Here is a 22,653-nt window from a genome sequence, read left to right on the forward strand (position 1 = left end):
ATCTAACGGCATTGTATTGTATCGAACAATGAAAAACGGTCGGTAGCGGCCAAACCAATCTTCCTGGCTCGCGCATACGTGGCGCTACAATCTATACCACGTGATTGTACGTTCGATTCCCATCAATTCAGACAGCACGTGCGACGTGACGATTCATGCAACGTCATTATGTGTTCGATTTCTTAAGAATGCATGCCACTCCTCAGTAACTCCGTGCCCTGGGTGCCGAGGTGTGGCACAAAGCGCGTAAACCCATGGAAAAGACCAAAAGCCATCTTTCTGGCTCGTGGGCGCCCGACACGCGCAACGTCCCACCCCCGAACATGTGACACATGTGACCACGGGATTTCCCGTTCAGTGGCCTATCGCAGCATGCCAGTCTCGTGTTGCTACGTGCCATAGGAGCAGATATCCCGCGTAAAGCGTAAAAATGGACAAATCTGCAAAATATGTCTTCTCAGGTGATGTGCATGTGTCACACGGCACGTGCAGCATGGCATCGTACACGTGTGAGTAATGGCCGTTAGATCGCCTGTCAAAGCATACCAGTCTCGACGCACATGCTTCCTTGGTTTCTGAGATATGACAAAAGCGCGCAAGCCTCTCACAAGGGCAAATATGTGCAAAACCATGGTTTAACACGTGGGCGTCATCGCATGCCGCACGTGTCACCACTCACCATCATCTCAGTCCTACCATTCATCATCGAAGCGCGCCAATCCCGGATGAGTTTGTGCCATAGGTGCCGAAATGTGGCACAAAACACGTGGAAGAGAGCAAAATACATCTGTGAGCCCGTGTCACGTGATGCGTGGGACCGCACCATTTTGCATGGTACACCTGTTTGTGTCACTCCCGTGTTGCTGCGACCCATCGTTGTCGGGATTTTTGTGAGATGGCATGATCGGCCGGAGGCAATGAATTACAGCAGCCAGTCACTCAAAACTTGGCATCTTGCGATTTGTCCTGCAATTTGCAGCGCAACGTTACGCTGCACAAATTCGCGATGAGACTGAAGGTGTAGCCGGGTCAGTTGTGAATGTTGGAAACAAAATCCACGCAGGTGCGCGCACTGCGAACGCGGCGACTATCACGCACAGCGCGCCGCCGACTCCCATGCGTGAACCGGGACCGTGTCCGCGAACGACCCACCCGTCGGCCCACAGCTGGCCAGGCTGAATGCACGTCAAAATTCCCCTTTTTAATATGAAGGTCGGCGATATGAACAAAGTCGACGGCCCGCCGCGCGAACGGTCATTTTAACCTTTAACGCCTAGGGTGTAAGCCGAGAGCCGGGTCAATAATTTGTCGCCGTCGCGACGAAAAAGCCATCATGCAACCCCAAAGTCTAGGCTCATTTGCGAGCGACGGTTTTTAAAAAGCGGTCAAAAAGGGTGCATCCGAGACAGGATGAATCGTCCGACACGATGATGTAGTTTTCAACGCTAGACCACGCATAGTTTTGATGGAGCGGCCTGTATTCGGCCTCGGTTTTTAAAACTCGGTCTGTTGCAAATCGCATTGCAATTTGCAGCGTGACGGTGCGTTGCACAAAAACGCAATGCGCGGTGAAAATGTGGCTACTTCAAGTGTCAATGTTGGGAAATAAAATTCAGGCCTCTAGCTTCTTTCCGTGCCGAGATATAACGGTAAACGTAAAAACGCCTCAAAAACGGCCGATTTTAACTTGTCAACACGTGTGCACGTGCTACGTGTGACGTGGCGTCAAAAACGCTTGTACTCACGATGGCCCATTCCGTGCTCTATCGCACCGTGCAAGTTGCATGCCGCTGCGACCGTTGGTTGCTGAGATACGGCTCCGGGAAGCGAGGCGTGTCGGGTCGTCGGCCGGAATCGCGAAATTGGCGTCGCCGGTGTTAACCGTGGGATTTTTGCGGGTTTTTTTCGTTTGTTTTGCTTGGCACGCGCTCATTTGTGCGAAATGCAGAATTTGGACGCGACTGTCAAGCGCAGCCGGCGGATCTCGGTCGTGTGTAAATTTAATGCAAAAACTCCTGACCGTTTGGCCTGCAGGTGAATCAACGGACACACACACGCACGCACGCACACGCACACACACACACACACGCGCACGCACACACACTGTTCCTTTGGTAATATAGTGATAATGATGATGATGATGACGATGACAGTCGTCAAGTTCAGGCTTTGATTTTATTCGGTGGACCCCGAACACGTGTCATAGATGTTGCGGGACGGCTGGAGCGATGATTTACCCAGACGCGACGTCAAAATTGAAATACCTCTCATGCACGGACAGTGCAAACTTCCACAAACGATGTCGTGAGGGCGCTATCGGCTGGATATGTAAATATCATAGCGGCCGACATGACATTTTCGTTCAAATCAACACTTAAAAGAGCACAGCGAACTGCGGCCGGCATAGTGATTGCGACGTTACGGAGGGCAAGGAAAATAAACCCGAAGCTCACAACTATGTGGTGTCAATAGCACTGGTTCACAACTTAGCGCTCCCTGTGCAACGCACTCATAAGATTGTGGTCTCGATTTTATTCGCTCGACCCTGACAGATCATCACTCAATGCTGGTCAACTTATCGGAACGGTTACTTGCACAGAGACGGCGTTCAATTTTGAAATTTTTAGCTGTGCGCGGAAGGTGCAGCCTAGTGCACACGATGCCATTGCGTCTGTTGATGTCCCTGCTAACCGGGAGTGTAAACCTTACATCGACCGACCCGACCTTTTTTGTTCACATGAACATTTGAGAACACAGAGCTAACTACGGCCAGTTGTGGGACGTAAACTGGTGCCCATAATACTGCGGCCCGGAGAAATACTTATATTCAAGTCCGATGATTGTAACTGTGTACATTGGATAACTCTGGTTAAGGGCTAACCGATCCCAGTGCAGCACACTCGTTAGATTTTGGGTCCAATTTTATTCGGTCGATTTGTCGACGGCGTCGTTGTCGAAGCCGGCAAGAGTGGTGCTTTGCACAGATTCTGCGCCAATTTGTAATGTGTTAACGTGTGCCCAGAATATACAACAATGCGCACGCGATGCAGTTGTGGGAGTACTACCTCCCGGCAATGTAGATCTGTCATTGGCCAACACGAAATTTTTCCAACCAATTATTAATAGGGCGGAGCTAACGGTGGCCATGCTGCACGTGGACTGATCACCATAATACAGCGGCACGCGAAAAATAATCACGACCAAACCCTAATCTTGGAAACGCGTGTATTCGCTAGCACTGGCATGGGGTTATGAGATGTCTGTAGAACCCGCTCATCGGATTTAAGGTCCCATTTTTCGGTCGATCCCCCGAAGGAGTACTGCTTAATGCTTTTGAGGTTTCCCGAGCGGTTATTTACAAAACTGCAGCGTCCAATTTAAAATGCTTTTAGTTGTGGGCGAAGAATGCAGCCATGTGTACACAATGTCCTTGTGGAAGCACTAGCGGGTAGATGTGTAACTTACTCTTTGGCCGAAATGATCCTTTTTGCTTAAATTAGCACTCAAAGAGGCCCCCATTTGAATGGTCCCTGGGGTGAGTGACACTCTTTGGAGTGTTTCACATTTGTGTGGGGTTTTGAACTGATCTTGAAGATTTTTTGGTGCACTCCGCAGTCGCTTCCTTCTCAAGGCCCAAACCCATATAGTTTCTGAGCTACATACTCGTGGAGACGTGCATGCTTTTTCAGGGAGACTATCTCGACGTCATTCAGGCATCCATGTCCCTATAATAACGTCATTTAAGCCCTGTCATTCCATTAGTCGTGCGGCGATCAAGGCCAATAAAAACATAATTATCGAAACGTCCATATCTGGCGATGCGAGCACGAGTTCCAGACATAACAGCCGTCAATGAGCTCTCAATCAATGTTGTACAAGGTATGATCATATTATCAAACAATTGCGTTGTAAGGAGCGCATTAACTTAACAGAAAATCGTGTTGCCTAGATTAGTCTCTCCACTTAGAAGTATACCAATAGTTATAAGTGAGCCTACTTCAGCATATGTGACGCCTGCTGCAATATCTTCTAATGTGGAGCTGACTAACAGCGCAGAGCTAACGGCAGCCGACCTGCCTGTAGATTGATGGCTACAGAATGGTGGCCCAGGAGAAAAAAACTTGCAAACAAACCAAAATATTACGACTGTGGACGTTCGACAGCATTGGTAAAGAGCTAGAAAGTGCCAAGTCAAAGCACTCGTCGGATTCTGGTTTCAATGTTAGTCGTGCGACACTCCGACAGCTTATCACCCAGCGCTGGAGGACCTGCTGGAGCGGCTATTTGCACACATACGGCGTCTAGTTTCAATACTTTTAGTTGTGTGTAAAAGGCATAACCCTGTGCACACGATGCCATCTGAGAGCATTATCGGCCAGCAATGTAAATTTGTCATCGGCTGACATGGCCCTTTTCAACTCAACCATTTCACCACTCATAGCTAACTGCGATTGGCGTGCAAGTAGAGTGATGTCCTTAAAACGGTATCCAGGGAAAAATCCTTACAGTCAAACCTAAATATTGCGCCTGTGTGCATTCTTTGGCGCTGGTAAAAGGCTAGCAGCTCCCAGTGCGGCACACTCGTCGGATTGAACTTTCGATTTCATTCGGCCGCCCCCCCCCCCCCCCCCCCCACAGCCTATCACACATCGCTTGCGGGCCGGCTGGAGCGGTGACTTGCGGAGATGTGGCGCCCAATTTTGATGTTATTCGTCTACAGAGGGTAAAGTTTTTCGCACACTATGTTATGGTGGGAGTGTCATTGGCCAGCAATGGAAATCTAGTATCGACCGACGTGACTGTTTTGTTTAAGCCACCCCTTGACAGCGCCAACGTACAGGCGACCTGCCAGTGCGTAGAGTGATGCGCATAATATGGTGACTGGGGAAACAAGTTACGATGAAAACCGGAGATTGCAACTATGTACATGGATACCAAAGGCAATGGACTACCAGCTGCCAGTTCAACACGCCTGTCAGACTTTTTCTGAATTTTATTATTTCGATCCACCGACAGCGTACCGCCTAATGCTCGCGGAACTGGTTAAGCGTTGATTGGCGCTGATACGGCGCCTAATTTCGAATGCTGATGTGAATGCTGATGATGCTGATCAAATGAGTAACTTTGCGCACTCGATGCCTATTGTGGAAGCACTATCGGGAAGCAATGTCAACCTCGCATCGGCTGACATTAACTTTTTGTTTAAACCAACCCGTTACATCCGAGGGCTAACGCCGCTCGGATTTCTCGTTGGTTGATGACCATGATACAGGGGCTCGGGAAACATGTTTAGAACCAAATCCCCCCCCCCCCAAATAATCGGAAATGTGTGCATTTGATATCGCTAGTGTAGGCACCTGCAGTTAGAACACACTCGTCGGATTTTTCTCCATTTCTGTTATCGATCCCCCTGCAACGTATCACTCAAAGCTTGAGAGCTCCCAGGGGCGGTGATTTGCACCGATCCGGCGTCAACTTTCAAATACTTCTGCCTCTGCAAGGAGGGCGCAGCTTTGCACAGACGATGTCATCGTGAGAGAACTATCTGGTGGTAATGCAGATGTAAGGCTGGAGGTACATCTGGCGCCCACGAGCCTGCCGCGGTCGACCGCCGCGTGACCCTGGATCAGCAGGCGTCCTCCCGTGGCCGGCGGCGGTGGGTCATGTGACCGAGTGGCGAGGTTGGGACGGTGCGAAGCGCGCAGGTGGCAGAGGGGTCGGGGCGGCCGTCGCTGGAGGAGTTTCGTGGCTCTCACTGCACTGCAAATGCAGGGTAAAGCAGCACGGGCTTTACATAAACGTCACATCGGTCGACATGGCCTGTTTTGTTCAAATAAACATTGAAAGCGCAGAGCTAACTGCGGCTGGCATATGGAGTAATTGCTATAATACGGCGGTTCTGGTGAAATACGTATAATCAGGCTCGAATGTTACGATTGCGTGCATTAAGTAGCACTGGCAGAGAGCTTACCGCTGCAAGTGCAGCACACCGTCGGATTCTGGTTTCGATTTTATTCGGTTGACTCAACAAAACGGACATCATTCATTTTTTTGCGAACCGGTTGGAGTACGGATTTTCATAGGTTATGATGCCAGATTTCCTTTTTAAACTTCCCCTTGTGCGCAGAATATGCAGCCCTGTGCACACAATGTCGTAGGGAGCATTACTGGCCTGCCAGGTAATGTTCTAATATGACGGCACGACCTCTTTGCTCAGATCACGTCTTGACGGCGCACAGCTATGACCAATCTGCCAGTAGGACGCGGGCCATAATATGGCGTCCGGTAAAAGTGATCCATAGTCGTACCCGAAGATTACGACAGTGTTTAAGCGATAACACTGGTATGGTGCTGTCCTCTGCCAGCACAACACACTCTTCGGATTTCGTCTTCGAATTCCTTCGGCTATCCCCAAACAGCGTATCACGCAACGCCTGCCCCCGCAGGGGCACCGGCTTTGGCCGGTGTGGGGGACTAGCGCCCCCTCGGTTCCCAGCTCCGGTAACGGGTGGACAGTGCAAGCTGTTCCTCTCAGGGCGTAGCGACCCTGACCTGACCCTGCCGGTGCGTGAGCTCCCGCTCCTTGTCCCGCCCGCTCCCTTCCCATTACCCGCTTTCCCGCATCCGGCCCACTCACCACTCCTAATCCTCGTGTTATCGGGGTCGTCGTGCCCCTTCACCCGCGTCCCCGGGTTGATCGGATCCTGGTGGCTGAGGGGCGCGTCGTGAGGGTCAGTCGCGGCGCGTATCAACACTCCACTTCGGCCAGGATATCCGGAGTGGTGGGGGGCCCGTGGGGCCCCACACGGGTTTTGCGGCTTGTCGCTCGCGCTGCGGCTGGGTACTCCGTCCGGGTCTCTGCTTGGGGCGCCTGGCTGCACGATGCGGCTTAAGGAGTCAAGGGGCGGCGGCGCTGAACCACGGTCAGGACGGGGAGAGGTCTCCCCGGTTACACCTATCCGTGTAGGTGTCGTTCGCCACGCATGGCACCGGGGTAGCCCTGGAGGCGACCACCTCCCAAGGGAGTGTTGGACAGTCCCCCAGTTGGACTCCGTGGTGGGTGGGGAGCCCCGGTGCTGAATGGTTCCAAAAACTCGCATGGATTGTCATTCAATCAACCTCAACGGAAATGACACTTAGCTGAGACGGCTTGGCTGGCGACGATGAACGACCGTCCCTCTGCTTCGGCGGAGGGGCGAAGCGGTCCTTCTGGCATCGATGAAATGCCGCTGCCACGGACTGATTACCGTTCCACCCCGTTGAAGTGGACTAGAGGTGGGAGAGTGGGAGCATCGGGTACTGCCGGGCAGGCTGCTCAGTCTTGCCCCGGATTCTTGTGCTTGCCAGCAGCGAAAAAGGTTTGTCCAGTCTGTCGCCCTTTCAGCGGCGTGGCGGATGTAATCGGTTTGGCAAGGTGACGCGCTGTGACAAGCTCAGAATTGGAGCAATCGAGGTGGAATTTTTGAACGGAGCGAAAGCGGAAAAGACAATGAAGGCAACCTGATTCACATACACGGTCAGAGATAAAAGTGGAAGGCCAGACGTCACTTTACCCATCACGGTGGCGGCTTACAAAACGAAACACTGTTCTCGCAGGATCATTAACTGTTTTCACCTGGAGGATGTCAGCGATGAGGATATCGTGGATGGTTTGTCTGGTTTCAGTGTCATTGAAGCTCGTCGGATGAGGGTCAGGAGTGGAGAGCATCTAGTCCCAACAAACAACATTATCCATACTTTCAACCGTGTGGATCTTCCTTTAGAAATAGTAGTCGGTTACGTAAAAGTGAAAGTTCGTTTGTACATTCCCAACCCTATACGCTGTTGTCGGTGTCTTCGTTTTGGCCATAAAAAAGATAACTGCAGGAACAAGCCGTCCTGTGGGAAATGTGCGGAGACTGACCACACCAGAGAAAACTGCAGCGCTATGCAACCGAAATGTGTTAATTGCGACAAAAACCAGATCTCCCACACGACATTTGACCGTGCTTGGTCCGGTGTACTCTCAAGAGAAAAAGATTATCTCCATCAAGTGCTCCCGGTGCATCTCTTTCCGAGAGGCACGGGAGATCTACAATAGCTCACATCCCAAAATGTCTTACACAAGTGCAGTGACTCGTTCTCACTCAAACTCGTTCTCACTCATTCTTTCACACTCAAACGCGGTTGATCGTGAGATCGACTCAAACCGTATGAACCTGGTGCAGTTTATCGCACTTTTCCAGTCATTTGGGTTGACTTGCAGACCGGCAGCGGGTTGGGGTGCTTCGTCTGCATCCGCGGCGCCCGCCGCGCCGCCGGTAGCCGCGGCGCCGGCGACCCCCTGCCGCCGGCCTCCCCAGCTGGAGAGACGCTGGAGAGCGAGGAGTGGGCTCTGGTTGGTCGGGGTCGGGAGGGGCCCCCTACCGAGCAAACCAGACACGCTCAGGGAAAGAGGCGCCGACCACGGCGTCTCCTTCAACAACTACGAGCCGAACATCACACGGCGAGACAGCGATGGAGGCGTTGTGGCGCGGCGAGGTGGAGAAGAGGGCCCGCGAGGCCAGGCGAGCGCGTCTGGTCGAGCAGGCGAGGGCGGCCAGGCGGTCCGCAGGGACTACCGATTCATCGGCCCCATCGGGGGAAGGTGGGAGGTCTCCTCCCTTGGGGTCCGCCGGGCCGTCAGTGCCGGCGGTGGCTGGCGGTGCGCCCTCCTCTGCGGTGGCTGATGGGGTGCCGTCCTCCTCGGGAGGGAGCGCTTCCACGCTTCGGAGGCGCGTTGAGCCGCCGCTTGCCCCGTCCTGAGTGGGCGCCCCACCGCCTCCTCCGCCTTCCGCTGCGCCCGCTCAGTTCCTGCCGCCCCCGGCGACCCCGCCGTCGTCCCCGAGGCGGTTGGATCCTCCTATCACCCCGGGCCGCCCCGCCAAGCGCGGATTACCGTGAAGGGCTCACCGACGGACGAGAGAAGTCCGTGAGCGCGGCCAAAGCCTCAGTCAGGCTCGAATGACAGTCGTTCAAATTCTGCGGACGGGAGGCTGCGCCGAAGTGGGAGGTGTGCACCCCCGGGTACACTTCAGGGAGTTGGGCCCTTCGTCTGGTGCAACGGAACACTTCTAGTCAGCCTAGTCCTTTTTACAATCTGTAGCAGTTTTACGTCACCTTTTAGCGCAGCTCATGTTTATCTTAGCTTCGTAGTTTTAAGCTTTATTTTTAATCAGGATTTATGTAGGTCATTCTTCATTGGAATGGTAGAGGCTTACGAAAGCAGTGCCCAGGATGTATACGCTGTGCTTAATCACCGTTGTCCAGCTGCTGTCTGCCTCCAGGAGACGAAGCTTGCGCCGGATTCTCGCATCACCATCAAAAGTTACTCAGTATTCAGAAAAGATGTGCCAGCAGACACTGTGGTGCACGGCGGTGTGCTGTTGGCAGTACACCACAGTGTGTCTGCGCAGCAGCTGAGGCTACAAACCTCGCTCCAAGCTGTTGCTGCGTGTGTACACTTAAATCAGTGTATTTGCCACCGGGGCTTAGTTTCCCATTAGTGGAGCTCAGGCAGTTGATGGCAGAGCTCCCTCCGCCTTTGGTTATCTTAGGATATTTTAACGCACACCACACCGTTTGGGGTTGTAATGACAGCAACGCGCGGGGACGCTCTTTAGAACAGCTTATTCACGAGGAGTCGCTCCGTGTTTTGAATACGGGATTTCGGACGCATTTTACGTTACCGTCAGGTCAGACGTCGGCTTTGGATCTAGGCCTGGTGAGCCCGCAGCTCGCGTAGCTTTTTACGTGGGCTGTAACCGACGACTCCATGGGAAGCGACCACTTCCCAGTGTGGTTGGAGTACTGTGACGGGACGGTCCTCCGCCCTCGACCATGACGGTAGAATCTTTAAAAAAAACAGACTGGAGTAAGTTTGAGCCTCAGCTAGAGATGGAATTTGGTGCACAGTACGTCGATGGTGCACACTACTCGATGGAAGACTTCACATCCGCGCTTTTACGTGCAGTGAACACAAGTATTCCAAAGACATCTGGAGCTCCTCGTCGCACCCCGGTGCCGTGGTGCACCGACACGTGCCGAGCTGTTATCCAGGCACGTAGGCGGGCCTTTCGGACCTTTGACCGTCACGCCACAACCGAGAATTCAATCGCATTTAGGAAGGCTAGAGCTTTGGCCCGGCGCACCATCCGGGAGGCGAAGCGAGTCTCCTGGCAGGGGTACGTGGGACGCCTAAATCGTTTCACTCCTGTGTGGCAAGTATGGTCGCAGGTTAAGCGTATCTCTGGTCAGTTTTCCGCGGTTCCTTTACCGGTTCTTGAGGTTGGTGGGCGGGACATTTTACACTCTGCTGACGTCGCCAACGAGATCAGTCGTGCGCTTGCGGAACGGTGTGGAGACAGAGAATACATCAGAACGCACCTTTCTGTGTGAGGATGTTCATACTTTTGCAGGAGTGTGGCATTCGCACACGGCATGTGATTCGTTGGAAAATTCCCGAGACCCCTCCTTGGAAGCTCTACCCAGCAGCGGTAGATGTCTCACTTTCCCGCTTCAAGAAGAGGCAGGTGTCCCCGGATGAGTTTCGGCTTAGGTCTTTGGAGTTGATCGCGTCGTACCCGGATCATAAGAAGACCTACACGGACAGTTCAAAAGCGGATGCTGGTGTTGGATATGCTTTTGTGCAGGGTCCTGTCACGCGGTCTTTTGTTGTGCCTGGTCACGCATCGGTTTTCACATCCGAGCTAATAGCCATTATTAAAGCACTCCGTTTCATAGAAGTTGACAGTGACGACCAACACTTAGTTTTGTCGGGCTCTCTTGGTAGCCTTATGGCATTGCAAATTTTGGGTGCATTGCATTCCATCGTTCAGAACATTTTAGCTATTCTTACTACACTGTCCCGATCCGGGAAGCAGGTGGAATTCTGCTGGATACCAAGCACGTTGGCATATCAGGTAATGAAGTAGCTGATGCCGCAGCAAAGCGTGCCACACACGCATCTGGCGTCCCTACCATGACAGTCCCTGCTAACGACCTATATGCAATTATGTCTGCATTCATGTTGAAGCAGTGGCAACCGCATTGGGATTTGCATGCTGCCAAAAAACTGGGAGAGATAAAGCCCCGGTTGGGACTATGGGCGCCCAGCTGACGAAGGTGAGGCGGGAGGAAGTGACGCTATGCTGCCTGAGAATAGGACAAACATACGCAACTCACCGATGCCTGTTATGCGGGGAAGACCAACCGCGGTGTCCTCGCTGCGGGGATCGTTACACCGTATGACATGTCTTGATAGATTGTGCCCGCTTTGCCTTGGAACGCATGCGCCACTTTGGATCAGGGTCCGTGCGTCAAACGCTCTATGGTGTGCTGGGAGACGACTCGAGCTCAGCAAATGGCGTTTTTTTTTTAGTTATCTTGAAGACATACAATTGCATGTCATATATCGAACGTAACCTTATCTCCCCGCTTTTTCAGGCAACTGTTAGATAAAAAGTAGGTTATGGGCGCCATATGACCAACGTAGTCGGTGCGCCCCAAACCACAAATCATCATCATCACGCAACGCCTGAGAGCCCAAAAGTGGTGATTTCCAAATATCTGGCATCCAATTTTAAATTATTTTACTTGTGCTTGGAAACTGCAGCCTTTGGGCATACGATACCATTGTGGGGGCTGTACTTGCCGGCAGTGTAAATCTGGCATCGGCCAGCATGACCTTTTTTATTCTAATCACCCAGTGCGCCCGTCCTGTACTGAGAGGGATGTCCATAATGTGGCGGCCCGGAAAAGAATGGTAAGTTGAACCCAAAGATTGCCAGCTTGTGCTTTCGATACCGCTGGTATAAAGCTATCAGCAGTCAGTGCAACACGCTTTTCGAGTTTTTCCATTTTATTCGGTCAGCCCCTCGGCAGCGTATCACGCAACGCTTTGGAGACAAATGAGCGGTGATTTGCAAAGATGCAGAGTCCAATTCAAACACTTTTACTTACGCATGGAGGGTGCAGCCTTTTACACACGTTACAGCGTGGGAGCAGTATCTGTTGGCACTGTTAATGTATCATTAAATGCTTGCGAGCCGGCTGGTTTGTGATTTGCACTGAGGAACGGCACTCTTTTGCATTTGCACATCATTTGTTTGAAATCAATTTCCCTGTGCGCGTAGGGTGTATCCTTGCGCACGCGCCTGTGGAAGCACGATCGGCCAGTAATGTAAATCTCACACCGGCCGAAATGGCCTTTTCACATCCTCGACAGCGAGCTAACTGCGACTGGCCTGCAAGTAGATTGATGGACGTAACATGGCGTCCAAAGAAAAAGTAAAACAATTAAACGCGAATATTGCGGCTGCGTGTGTTCGTTGGCGCTGATATAAGGCGGGTAGCTGACAGCACAGCACGCTCATCGAACTGAGGTTTTGATTTTACTCGACCAACCTTTCCTTTCCACTGACAGCGTACCACGCAATGCTTTTGAGCCGACTGGGTGGTGAATTTCGCGGATATTGTGCACAAGTTAAAATACTTTTACTCGTGCGCAGAAGGCGCCACCTTGCGCACACGATGGTATTGTGGGATTGCCATCTTCCGGCAATGTAAATCTGGCATCGACCGACATGACATTTTTGTTTGAGTCAACTCTTAACAGCGCAAATGTAAAGGCAGCCTGGGAACGAGTTTAGTGATGCACATTTTATGACGGTTCGGAAAAAATGCTCAGAATGAAACCAAAGACTGTGACTATGTACATTCCATAGCGTTGGTAATGGGCTACTAGGTGCCCATACAACACACCTGGCACCTTCGATCCCCTGACAGCGTAGCACTCGACCTGCTCCAGCTTTGTTATAAAAGGGAACATCCTTACTATATGGCGAATATTGGGACTGTGTGCATTATTTGGCTATGTGTGTGTTAGTTAGCTATGCGGCTAGCAGCTGCCAGTATGGCACGCTCGTCGGATTGAGGCTTTGATACATTCGGTCGATCCCCCCCCCCCCCCGACAGCGTGTCAAGCCATATTTTAGCGCTCGACAGCGCTGTGATTCGCGGCACCCAATGGTATTGTGGGAGCACTACCGGCCGGCAGTGTAAATCTTGCATAAACCGACATGATTTTTTTAACCAAATCACACGGCACATTGAACAGCCATTTCTGGCTGGGGTTTCAGTAAAGCGATGTCTTTAACACCGTGGCCTGGGCAAACATTTATAATAAAACCTAATTAGTGCATGTATGTGCATTCGACTACCGTAGAAGTCGCCTAGAAGCGACCGGAAAAACACACTGGTCGGACTTTGGCAAACTTTGGCTCCGACTTTTTTCGTCAATCCCCTGACAGCATATCACTGAGTCCCTGAGGGCTCGACGGAGCACGGGAACGGCGTTCAAGTTTGAGTACCTATACTTGCGCGCAGAAAACGCAGCCTTGCGCAAACGATGTGACCGTGGGAGCAGTCGGCCGATAAGACAAATCTCACATCAGCCGGCATCTTTCCTTCAAATGACCACTTTACAGTGAGGAGCTATCTTCAGCTAGCGTGCATGGCAAGATTGTCACATTACGGCGGCGCTGAAGGAAAAAGTTTTAATTAAACCGGAAGTTCGCGACTGTACGGATTCTTCAACACCGGTATAGAGCAATCAGCTGCCAGTAGAACACACCCGTCGAGTCATGGCTCTCTTTGCGTTCAACCGACCCTACCTCGCGCACTAGTTTAAGCGACGATTCGCGAAGGTATGACGTCCAGTTTTGACAATTTGCAATGTGCGCCGAAGGTGGAGCCTCACGCGCATGGTACCGTCGCGGGGGCGCTTTCCCCGGCAATGTAAATCTCGCATTGGCTGACATAATCTTTTCGGTCCAAATCAGCTCTTTACAGCGAAAAGCTTACGACTGCCGACGTGCGCGCAGTGATGGAGATAGTGATAGAATACGTCGGCCTGAGAAAAATACTTACATGACCAAACCCGAAGATTGTGACTGCGTCAACTCCACAGCACCGTTAGAAGGCTGTCAGCTACCAGCACAACACAAACGTCGGACTTCGATTTCCACTTTATTTGGCCGATCTCGCATAGCGTACCACTCAGTGCTTATGGGCTTGGCGGATGGGTCATTTGCACAGATACGGCGGCCAGTCTTAGACAATGAGTTGTGCGCGGAACGTGCAACCTCGTCCCAGAGCGCCACACACCCGCCTCCCTACCAATTTGGGACAGCAGCGCCATCTTAAACAAGACTTGACATAACCACATCAGAAGACATGCTGCAGAAATGCCGATAATATAGCAGGAAACAGTCGCGTTCCTTGGGATGGGTCTGCTAAGAGCAGCATGAGTACTGCTCACAAACACCTATACGGAACATGCGAATGAAAAAATGCGTCTGCGGGAACGAGAGCTGTATTCCTGATGTCGTTATTCTCCCTAACTAGGTCGAGACAGAGCTGACTAGTACGGCAATCGACTAAAAAACGGCAGTACCTCGTATCACGGACAAGAATGCGCTACACATCCGACGACTAAGTCGCGAAAAATGAGCTGCCAAGCGTACTGCGCCGCACAATCTCAGCGCTGGTGACTGAGATTCAGCGCCCAGTCTGTACCGCGTCGCACAGCCCCAGCGCTGGTCACTAAGATCCAGCACCCCGCCTGTACCGCGTCGCACAGCCCTAGCGCTGGTGACCAAGAATCAGCGCCTCGCCTGACGAAAGGAAGTTCTCACAGACACGATGGGTCTACCATGATAAAACAGCATCATTGCACCAGCGAGATGCGGTGGATTCGTCCTCGCACGATGGTCGTCCATCCCCGACCGCGATCACAGGCACCGCTGTGACAGGTCAGCCTCGTCACGGCAGAGGTAAACCCCCACTAGCTCGATAAAGTATGAGATGGGAACTTTCTGTAGGAACGGATTGTTAAGCACGAGCCGAAGCACACGCGGTCACTGGGCTCATTTCGAGACACGAGTCGCTTCAGCCCGCGAGAGAGTTGCAAAACAAAGACTGAGTAACACAATCACAATTCACGAAAGCGTCACACGGCCGGACAACTTCGCGAAGCTTGCTACCATCTCATCCACACGGACCCAGCGCTGCCGGCTGGCCGCCACCGGTTCACATGCCACGCTTGGCGTCCGACGTCGGTGGCAACTGCCTCATGCGGGAGGTCGATGAGTCGTTTCATGACCGCCGAGGTGTTCGTGCGCATCTCGAGCGTCACCCGGCGGCCGGCGTTGGGCGCAGCTGTCTCAGCTTCAGTGCTGCTTCAGCCGTCCATTCCCGTCGCCGCCTCCCGACGGCGCGTGGACACCGTTCTGGTGGCCCCAGCCCACCACGCCGTTCTTGTGCGGGCTGATCTTCGAGCCGCTCTTCCGTGTCTGTAAATGCGACAGACGAAAGCAAAGCTTAAGTGTATTGGTTCACCAAACATTCGAGACCAGTGATGAAAGCTATAACAGCCGTAGCTTCGAAAACTTACCACCGGTCTAGCTTCAAAACACCGACACACAACAGCAGATCATCTGTCGCTGGGCTTCGGCAACATCATAAAAGTGAGGATAATTACGCGGTGACGGGTGAACCTGTCGCCACAACACTTATTTATTTCAAATGTCTAGAGGGAATGTTCCACGTTTGATGGCACTGAAGCAAGCATCAGATACGAAGTAAAAATCTCACTTATAGGCAATGGTGTATCCAAGCCTCCGCACTAATGCGTTCTGGGTAAAGATGCTGCGACATCATCATGGGACTAAGTCCTATGGCACCAACGCTACGGTGGCGTGAAAACGCTGTTCTTTGCGAGCTGGTTTGAACAAAGATATTTCGATAAACCGATTGTTTTACCTAGCACATTCAAGGAAGCATTTCAAACTGGGAAATGGTGTTGGTTTGCACCCGAGCTACAAAATTATTGCTGAAATGCGTATCCAGCCTGCCCCTGACAGAAAGATGGAATAACACACTCATCAAGGATTTATCCCGAAGAGTTCTAGCAGAAAGTGCTTAGAAACAGTCTGTGTAAAAGAGTACAACATGCAACAACATAGGGGGGGGGGGGTTGAGATACCTCGGACCGGACAGGCTCGCAGCACCCTGGGACGCTCATTGAGAAGTTGGAACGCACACCCTGTAGCCTTAGGGGAAGCTTTAGCAGGATGGAGGCTTAAATACGGCGCGTGCCATTCAAGTTAAAGAAGCAGATGTTCCTGTAAAATGGGTCGATTTCTGGCAAGTCTTGCATTTCTCCGAGTCAAAAATCGTGGCCCATATCTCAGTTTCGAAATAGTCTAATAGGTATATATAAGGGTGGTGGGGGTATATGCCCACCATTTTTATCTAGCCCATTCAGCGTCATACCTCAGCAAGTTAACCAAAACCTAGGAAGACCACAGAATAGCAACAGCGAAATTATTGGCACCTGCCCTCCACACATTACCTTATAGTCACATTTCACTCTATACAAGTACTGCAGTACGAAGATTCATGGGTAACCATTGCCATCAATGAATGTAATGTAAACATTACATATGATATTTCTTTATTCACATCTGAATATTCCTTTTACAAAAACGCATCACATATAAATATTCAGACGCGTTGACCACAACGAATATGGCGCGGGTGCTGAAATCAGAAAACTTGGTTTAGTAGGATTTATTCCTCGAATCAGATACCGGTATTGAGTTGTCTTTAGAAGGTTTGAAGTAAGTAGCTATTATATAGCTATATATATATATATATATATATATATATATATATATATATATATATGTATCAATATATATATATATATATATATATATATATATATATATATATATATATATATATATATATATATATATATGTGTATATATATATACATATATATCATTTCGTTCTTGACGTTGATTGTCGCATGGCTAATGAAATGACAGGGTCTGAATGGCATTAATATGGCGTCAAGGATGCCTAGATGACCTTGAAATGGTCTCCACGAAATTATCTGCACACGTTTGCGGCTTGGTAGCTAACAAACTGAAGGGGGTTAAGTTTTAACTTCAAGATGACTATTTCAGTTCAAAGCCCCATAAAATGTGGAACAATTCCCTTAAAGGTTGTGATACCCTTCCCTGTATCATCACATTATTTTCATGAGAGGAGTCTTCTCGTCGCGCCGCAATGATTGCAAGCCCTGGCGTAACTCAATGGAAGGTGACTCACCAGTGTTTTGACGGCAACATTATAAATGAATGCAAAGAGCAAGCGTGGCCATATTTCAGCAGTTCATGATTCATGGGGTTTGAAAACTGTCTTGCGAATCAAAAGGCTGGCTTCAAATACACAGCAAATCCAATGCTGGATCCTGGTTTGCAAGACTTGCGAATCAAAAGATTGATATCAACCACACAAAAACATCAGCACTACATCCTGACTTGCCAGACATCCCTGACACGGACTGCTACCGGCTACACCACCTCGAATGTCGGTTTGTATTACATAACTGTGCAGAAGGAAGGCGCTACTAAGTCGATTTGGAATCTTTTATTACGGCGTTTTACCCCACTACGTTACCGAAGGAAATCTAAAGGCGTGTTTTCCGAGTATCCAGAAATGCGGGTGAAATTGTGTGAAAAAGTGATAAGATTTGGTCAAGCGTAGTTCAAAATTAGGCCAATTGAAAGATGTTTGATGAAATGACGAAAAATAATAAAAAATGATTGACAAAATTTGATAAACTTGAAGGAAGTTTGGTCCCTGTGCACATGATCGTACAATCGTTTTGCCAGTACTTGCCTGTCCTGAGCAGTAAGCATGGATGTAGAAGTTGAGGAAGAGTACGATGAACGAGATCATGTAGATCACCAGCGTGTACTGCATCCACAGCGGGAACGGACAGTCGAGTCGCAGCGCGTTCAGCCCCAGCACCAACGCCGTGAAGAACTGCGCCTGCACAGCCACAATGCCGCCGTCATAGGCAGTCCGGGGCACATCCACCCACCAAGCATAATCTGAACCACCACTGAGGCATAGGCGACTCCCGTCCATCACAAAACCAAGTCCAACAAAACGCGCAATTATCACGCTGATGCCGGGCGATATTCGTGCCCCAGTAGGTACGCGTCTGCACACAATCTGAAATGCCCGCGCGAAGTACACCGAAACTTCCGACAGAAAGGACTTGCGGACTTGCGGCAATTTCGATTAGATCAGTAATACGGCGACTTCGGGTCACATGGTCCAAAAAGATGCCAAGCGAACAGAAACAGTATGACAGCCATCCACAGGCGGGGAGTGACTGGTGTACCTGCCAGGAACCCGGCACTGGTGACCGCGCTCCAGGTAGGAAAGGTAACGAACCAGCTGCAGCATCGTCAGGTACTTCTTCCACCAGAGGTAGGGCTGGAGCCGAGGCCCGATCGCCGACAGGCCGTAGTACAGGTACATCAGCACGTGCACGAAGCTGTTCAGCATGGCACCGACGAACGCTGCCAGCGGACACACTGTCACAAGTGGGCACTGTCGGACCGACGGCGGCAGGATCCGACTACCCCGGATTTCTGGTGATGAGTCATTTAGCAAAGCGACAATGGGGGTTAAAGCTGCAATGGGCCACCATGAGGCAAACCTGTCAGGTGTATAATTAGCCTTTTCATGTGGATCACGTGGGAAGTCAAGCGAACCAATCACCGAACGATCCCACGAGAAAACTCGGACAGCATTGGAGAAGTTCTCCGATTCGGGAACTTAAACTGATGGACTCGCGTGAATGTACGGCCTTGTAAACGGGGCCGGAAAACTCAGGTGGCCGAGAGGTCACAAACGGGGCCAGGCAGTCCGAAGATGGCGTCCGAAAATGTTGACGTTAGGGTCCCACTCCCAAACATCAGCCCTTGGGAGTATTGAGCTAATCTGATTGTGCATGGAAAGAAACTACCCATAACACCTCCCAGCTCCCTCCCCACCAAGTCGGACAAGCTCTCCCCACCAACCGGAGATGGGAGAGCGGTCATCTGAATGGGACTGTGAAATGTCACATGACTGTCAAATGGACTGTCTGGACTGACCGGACTGTCAAATGAAATATGTGAAAAATCAGCTCCCCGCACGGTATTCACGCACCGGAACCGCCTGCCACCCATCGCATGCCGATCCACCAGAGCAGGAACATGGTCGAGTGGTGATACACGTGCAGGAACGTAATCTGGCTGTTCTTCTTGCGCAGCACAAAGAAAACCGTGTCCATGAATTCCAAAAGCTTCGATATGTAGTAAAACCAAAGGGCGCTCGTGATCTGAAACACAGCACGATCATTAGTCCCGCAGGGGCAACGACGGATGACATAATATATTGGTGCCCTTTAATGGTTATAACCCAGATCATCACTGGAATGATTTAATTGGTGGCCGAAAGGAAGAATGTCGATAGTAGATGAACTGAAACACCAAAACTGCAAAAATGCATGCCAACTTCAACAGAGCCTTTAAAAAAATGCGCACAGATACCGTCAGTGTGGATGATAACCAGTTTCTTACTACATGAAGTAGCAGAAATGTCTGGGTGCAGAGGTTAATGCGTTCCGAAATGAAGAAGCGTTTACATCTCCCCCCCACCCCCTTATTCTCCAGCATGACTCACCCTCATGGCCTCTGGCGAGGTAGAGTAGTCAACAGGTTCGCAGAGCCAGCTGTATCCCTGTTTCCAGGCCACCGTCGCCAGCTGTGGTCCGGCGCAATATTAATCGCTGGCAATGCAGCAAAACGCCAAAGCCTCGAAGCGTTATTTAACGCTCCAATGTCGGACACTAGATGTCACGTAGCATTCGCTGGATGAAAACACAAAGTGACTGTAGGTTCATGTGCTGCATGAACTAAACAAAACCGTGGGAATTTACGTTAATAATGCTCGCTGATTGACTTCACAAAAATAAAATAAACAACAGCGAAACTTGCAGTTAAGAACATTTTTGTTTCGCGACCTCACGCTGAAGCTAAATAGCTAAATGAATTCAAAAGTTTCCCACTGCTGTCATAATTCTTCAGAAAATTTTGAAGCAAACCCCTTTCAACTTACGGTCTTAGCATGCTCGCTTAAACAAAAGGAAACATTTTGAAAACTCACTAGAAAGGATAAGACCAGTGAGAAAGTTCTCTAAATCGCCTTCTGATAAAACAAGCTGAGCATTTTTGTTTCAAAAAATGATTTCAAGCGTTATAAATACAAACAATGTAAATACTACTGTTTGCACATCCTGTCTTCTGCCATAACACTGTCAACCAAAACAATGTCATTATGAAAGGACCACTGGGTGGTGTCCATCTCCTGCTGGGCTAGTGCTACCATCAAACTGCTTTATTTATAATATTATACCATCAAACAATATAATTCTGACAAATTCTTTCTGCCTGGAAATACAATAAAACATTTGACAATAATTCATGTGCTGCAGGAGAGGACAGTGTTCTGCCACCATGGTGTGGATAGATAGGTAAGGTTATATGATGTGCATTGAAAGGTTATTTGTACCAAGGAGCACATCTCTGATCTGAGATCATGGCACAACACTCTACCAAACTGAGCTGACTGCTGACATATATGTGCTAACTGCAGACATCTATGGTTATCACTGGAGGGACACCAAGCTTGGTGTAACAACTGCTGACAGTCAACACTGAAGCCACCGGCACCATCTGTGACGAGCACCAACCTCCAAGCCGATGTACAGGTTGAGCAGTGACACCGCCAGGTTATAGAGGACAAGTGGTGCACGTAGCTGGAGCGCTGACTGGTGCTGCATCAGCAGTGGACCCAGCCGCACCAGCAGCAGGTAAGCAGCAGTCAGCAGCAGCGTGGGCAGAGGCGAGTCCAGCAGTGGCCAACCATCCACGCGCACATCTGGACACAAGCACGCCAACACCAGGTGAGTCACTAATTACACCATCCGCTGCTTGTTCACACACACATCATCAAAGAAAGCATGATAGCAGGTATTCTGATTCAAAATTATGAAAATGGTTACAAGAATACTGACCAGACAGAGGCACAAATTACCAAAACTAAATGAATGGTTAACAACTCAACCTTAATATGGGCACAATGGACAGACAACATGAAGTGAAAGGTTGATGATGATCTGGGTTTCAGGGTGTGTTGACTACCCTGGTGATATAGCACCCATGAAGTCAAGGTTGAAGAACAGGTTAGGTGGGGGTGGGGGTGGAGTGGGGAGTAAGGGGATGTTTATTCAGATCAGAGTTTACTGTGGACCTGTGCATAAAAATTTAAGATCCAACCTATACCACCCTTAAAATTGCATTCAGTAAGTAACTTGATGCACCACAGTATCTGTAGTGATTGAACTGACCTCTTTGCTCTATTGTCCATGCATACCAGGAATACAGTCTTGCCAGCTGCTTCTCAGCATTATATGGAAGGAAAGAAGCCAGTTGAAGAGATGGTTCAGTGGCACTTGCAACCTGGTCATTGGAGTTCATCATACCTGCAAAAAAGATGATGCAATTATGATGGAATTCAGTGTGTATACCATCCAGTCCAATGATGCAGGAACAACAGATGATTTGGTAAAGACTTATTGCAGATTCTTGCAACTAACTTTCCTAGCAGGATATACAGTTCCTCTGGAAGGATACCAGCTTTTGAAGACACCTGTTTGTCTGTCTGTCTTCTTGTCTGCATCAGTTTTCTGAAATTGGTATACCCAAAATCATGCACAGGCAGAGGTTGCAGAATGCAGCACAATTTGTTTGGTATGCACAGATGTGGGAACAAGGCCAGCAGGTAATGCCAAAAGACCTGCATTATAATGGCACATATGACATCATTATCTCTTGTGAAGCATGTCTTGCACAATATTTTTGGCAAGTTAAATTTAATAACCTGGTTGAGCTTTAGTCTGAGCTTTAACATCTCAACTAATTTCTATACTTTTACTTCCCTAACTGTATTTCATTCCATGACTACTCACAACTTTTTTGAAACCCTGGACATTTGGGTAGTCTAACTTACTAATAGCAGTGTCAGAGAGGGCCACCAGGAAAATTTATACTCTCCCAGACTGTGAGACTAAATAAAAAATCACAGTTTCTTCAGATGGATTTTATTCCAAGGAGATCTTCCATTCCTGTCAAACTGCAGTGCTGCTCATCATCAAATTAACCAGACACAGATAAGTCACAGTCACACTTGATCATGTTCTACCTCATATCAGCCCACAAAGCTTCAAGTAATGACGCACTTTTATACAGCGGTTTATTTCTGTGAGTGGATGGTACCCTTGGTTTTCACAGCGAGGAACACCTACGCTATCTCGCACGTACTACCAGAATCTCAACAATGTAGCCATCACGTTTTTTACTGTAACTCCAACCGTAACAAAATATATTTTCTCTAAAGAAAGTGGTACCTGAAGCCCGCGCAACTGCTGGAAACAACCCCAGGAATACCCATGCGATGCAACGGCGCAACGCATCCATGGCAAGAATGTGATCCGGGGGGGTAGCCGGTCCTCCTGCGAAGGACACGCGCCGGGTGCCGGGAAACTAAAGAAACTAGTGCGTCATATATGTATACAATCAATAATGCCTCCCAACGTACCGACACAAGGGTGCATGTTCTGGATATGCACCTTGTGGATGCTAAGGTTGCACCATACACATT

The 22,653-nt window shown here is 49.9% G+C and overlaps 1 protein-coding gene across 5 annotated transcripts; it reads right to left on the reverse strand.

Annotated features, from left to right (window-relative positions):
• Positions 1-14,033: 14,033 nt before the first annotated feature.
• LOC119091644 (elongation of very long chain fatty acids protein 4) lies at positions 14,034-22,492 on the reverse strand. Of its 5 annotated transcripts, none has more exons than XM_037214451.1 (8): positions 22,400-22,492; positions 21,341-21,475; positions 20,684-20,871; positions 19,615-19,695; positions 19,099-19,270; positions 18,337-18,464; positions 17,773-17,925; positions 14,034-15,371 (listed from the first exon to the last, which is right to left on the reverse strand). In XM_037214451.1, exons 1-8 carry the CDS (start codon positions 22,467-22,469, stop codon positions 15,249-15,251), a joined length of 1,050 nt encoding a protein of 349 aa, XP_037070346.1. In that variant the 5' UTR covers positions 22,470-22,492; the 3' UTR covers positions 14,034-15,248. The 5 variants fall into 5 exon arrangements, with proteins under 5 accessions (XP_037070346.1, XP_037070348.1, XP_037070347.1 ...); XM_037214453.1 differs by lacking the exon at positions 22,400-22,492 and adding an exon at positions 22,195-22,355; XM_037214452.1 differs by lacking the exon at positions 22,400-22,492 and adding an exon at positions 22,003-22,146.
• Positions 22,493-22,653: the final 161 nt, after the last annotated feature.

The sequence above is a fragment of the Pollicipes pollicipes genome, unplaced genomic scaffold, assembly GCF_011947565.3.
Source record: "Pollicipes pollicipes isolate AB1234 unplaced genomic scaffold, Ppol_2.1 Scaffold_3447;HRSCAF=4054_pilon_pilon_pilon, whole genome shotgun sequence".
Taxonomy (NCBI): domain Eukaryota; kingdom Metazoa; phylum Arthropoda; class Thecostraca; order Pollicipedomorpha; family Pollicipedidae; genus Pollicipes; species Pollicipes pollicipes.

What these genes read in the sequence shown, in the direction of transcription:
- LOC119091644 (XM_037214451.1), bottom strand. Translation starts at nt 22,469, where the DNA reads ATGGATGCGTTGCGCCGTTGCATCGCATGGGTATTCCTGGGGTTGTTT. An exon ending in CCTCGCCAGAGGCCATGAGG is followed by an intron (nt 19,271 to 19,614) that starts GTGAGTCATGCT and finishes GCTGTGTTTCAG; the next exon opens with ATCACGAGCGCCCTTTGGTT. An exon ending in ATGGGTGGCAGGCGGTTCCG is followed by an intron (nt 18,465 to 19,098) that starts GTGCGTGAATAC and finishes GTCCGCTGGCAG; the next exon opens with CGTTCGTCGGTGCCATGCTG.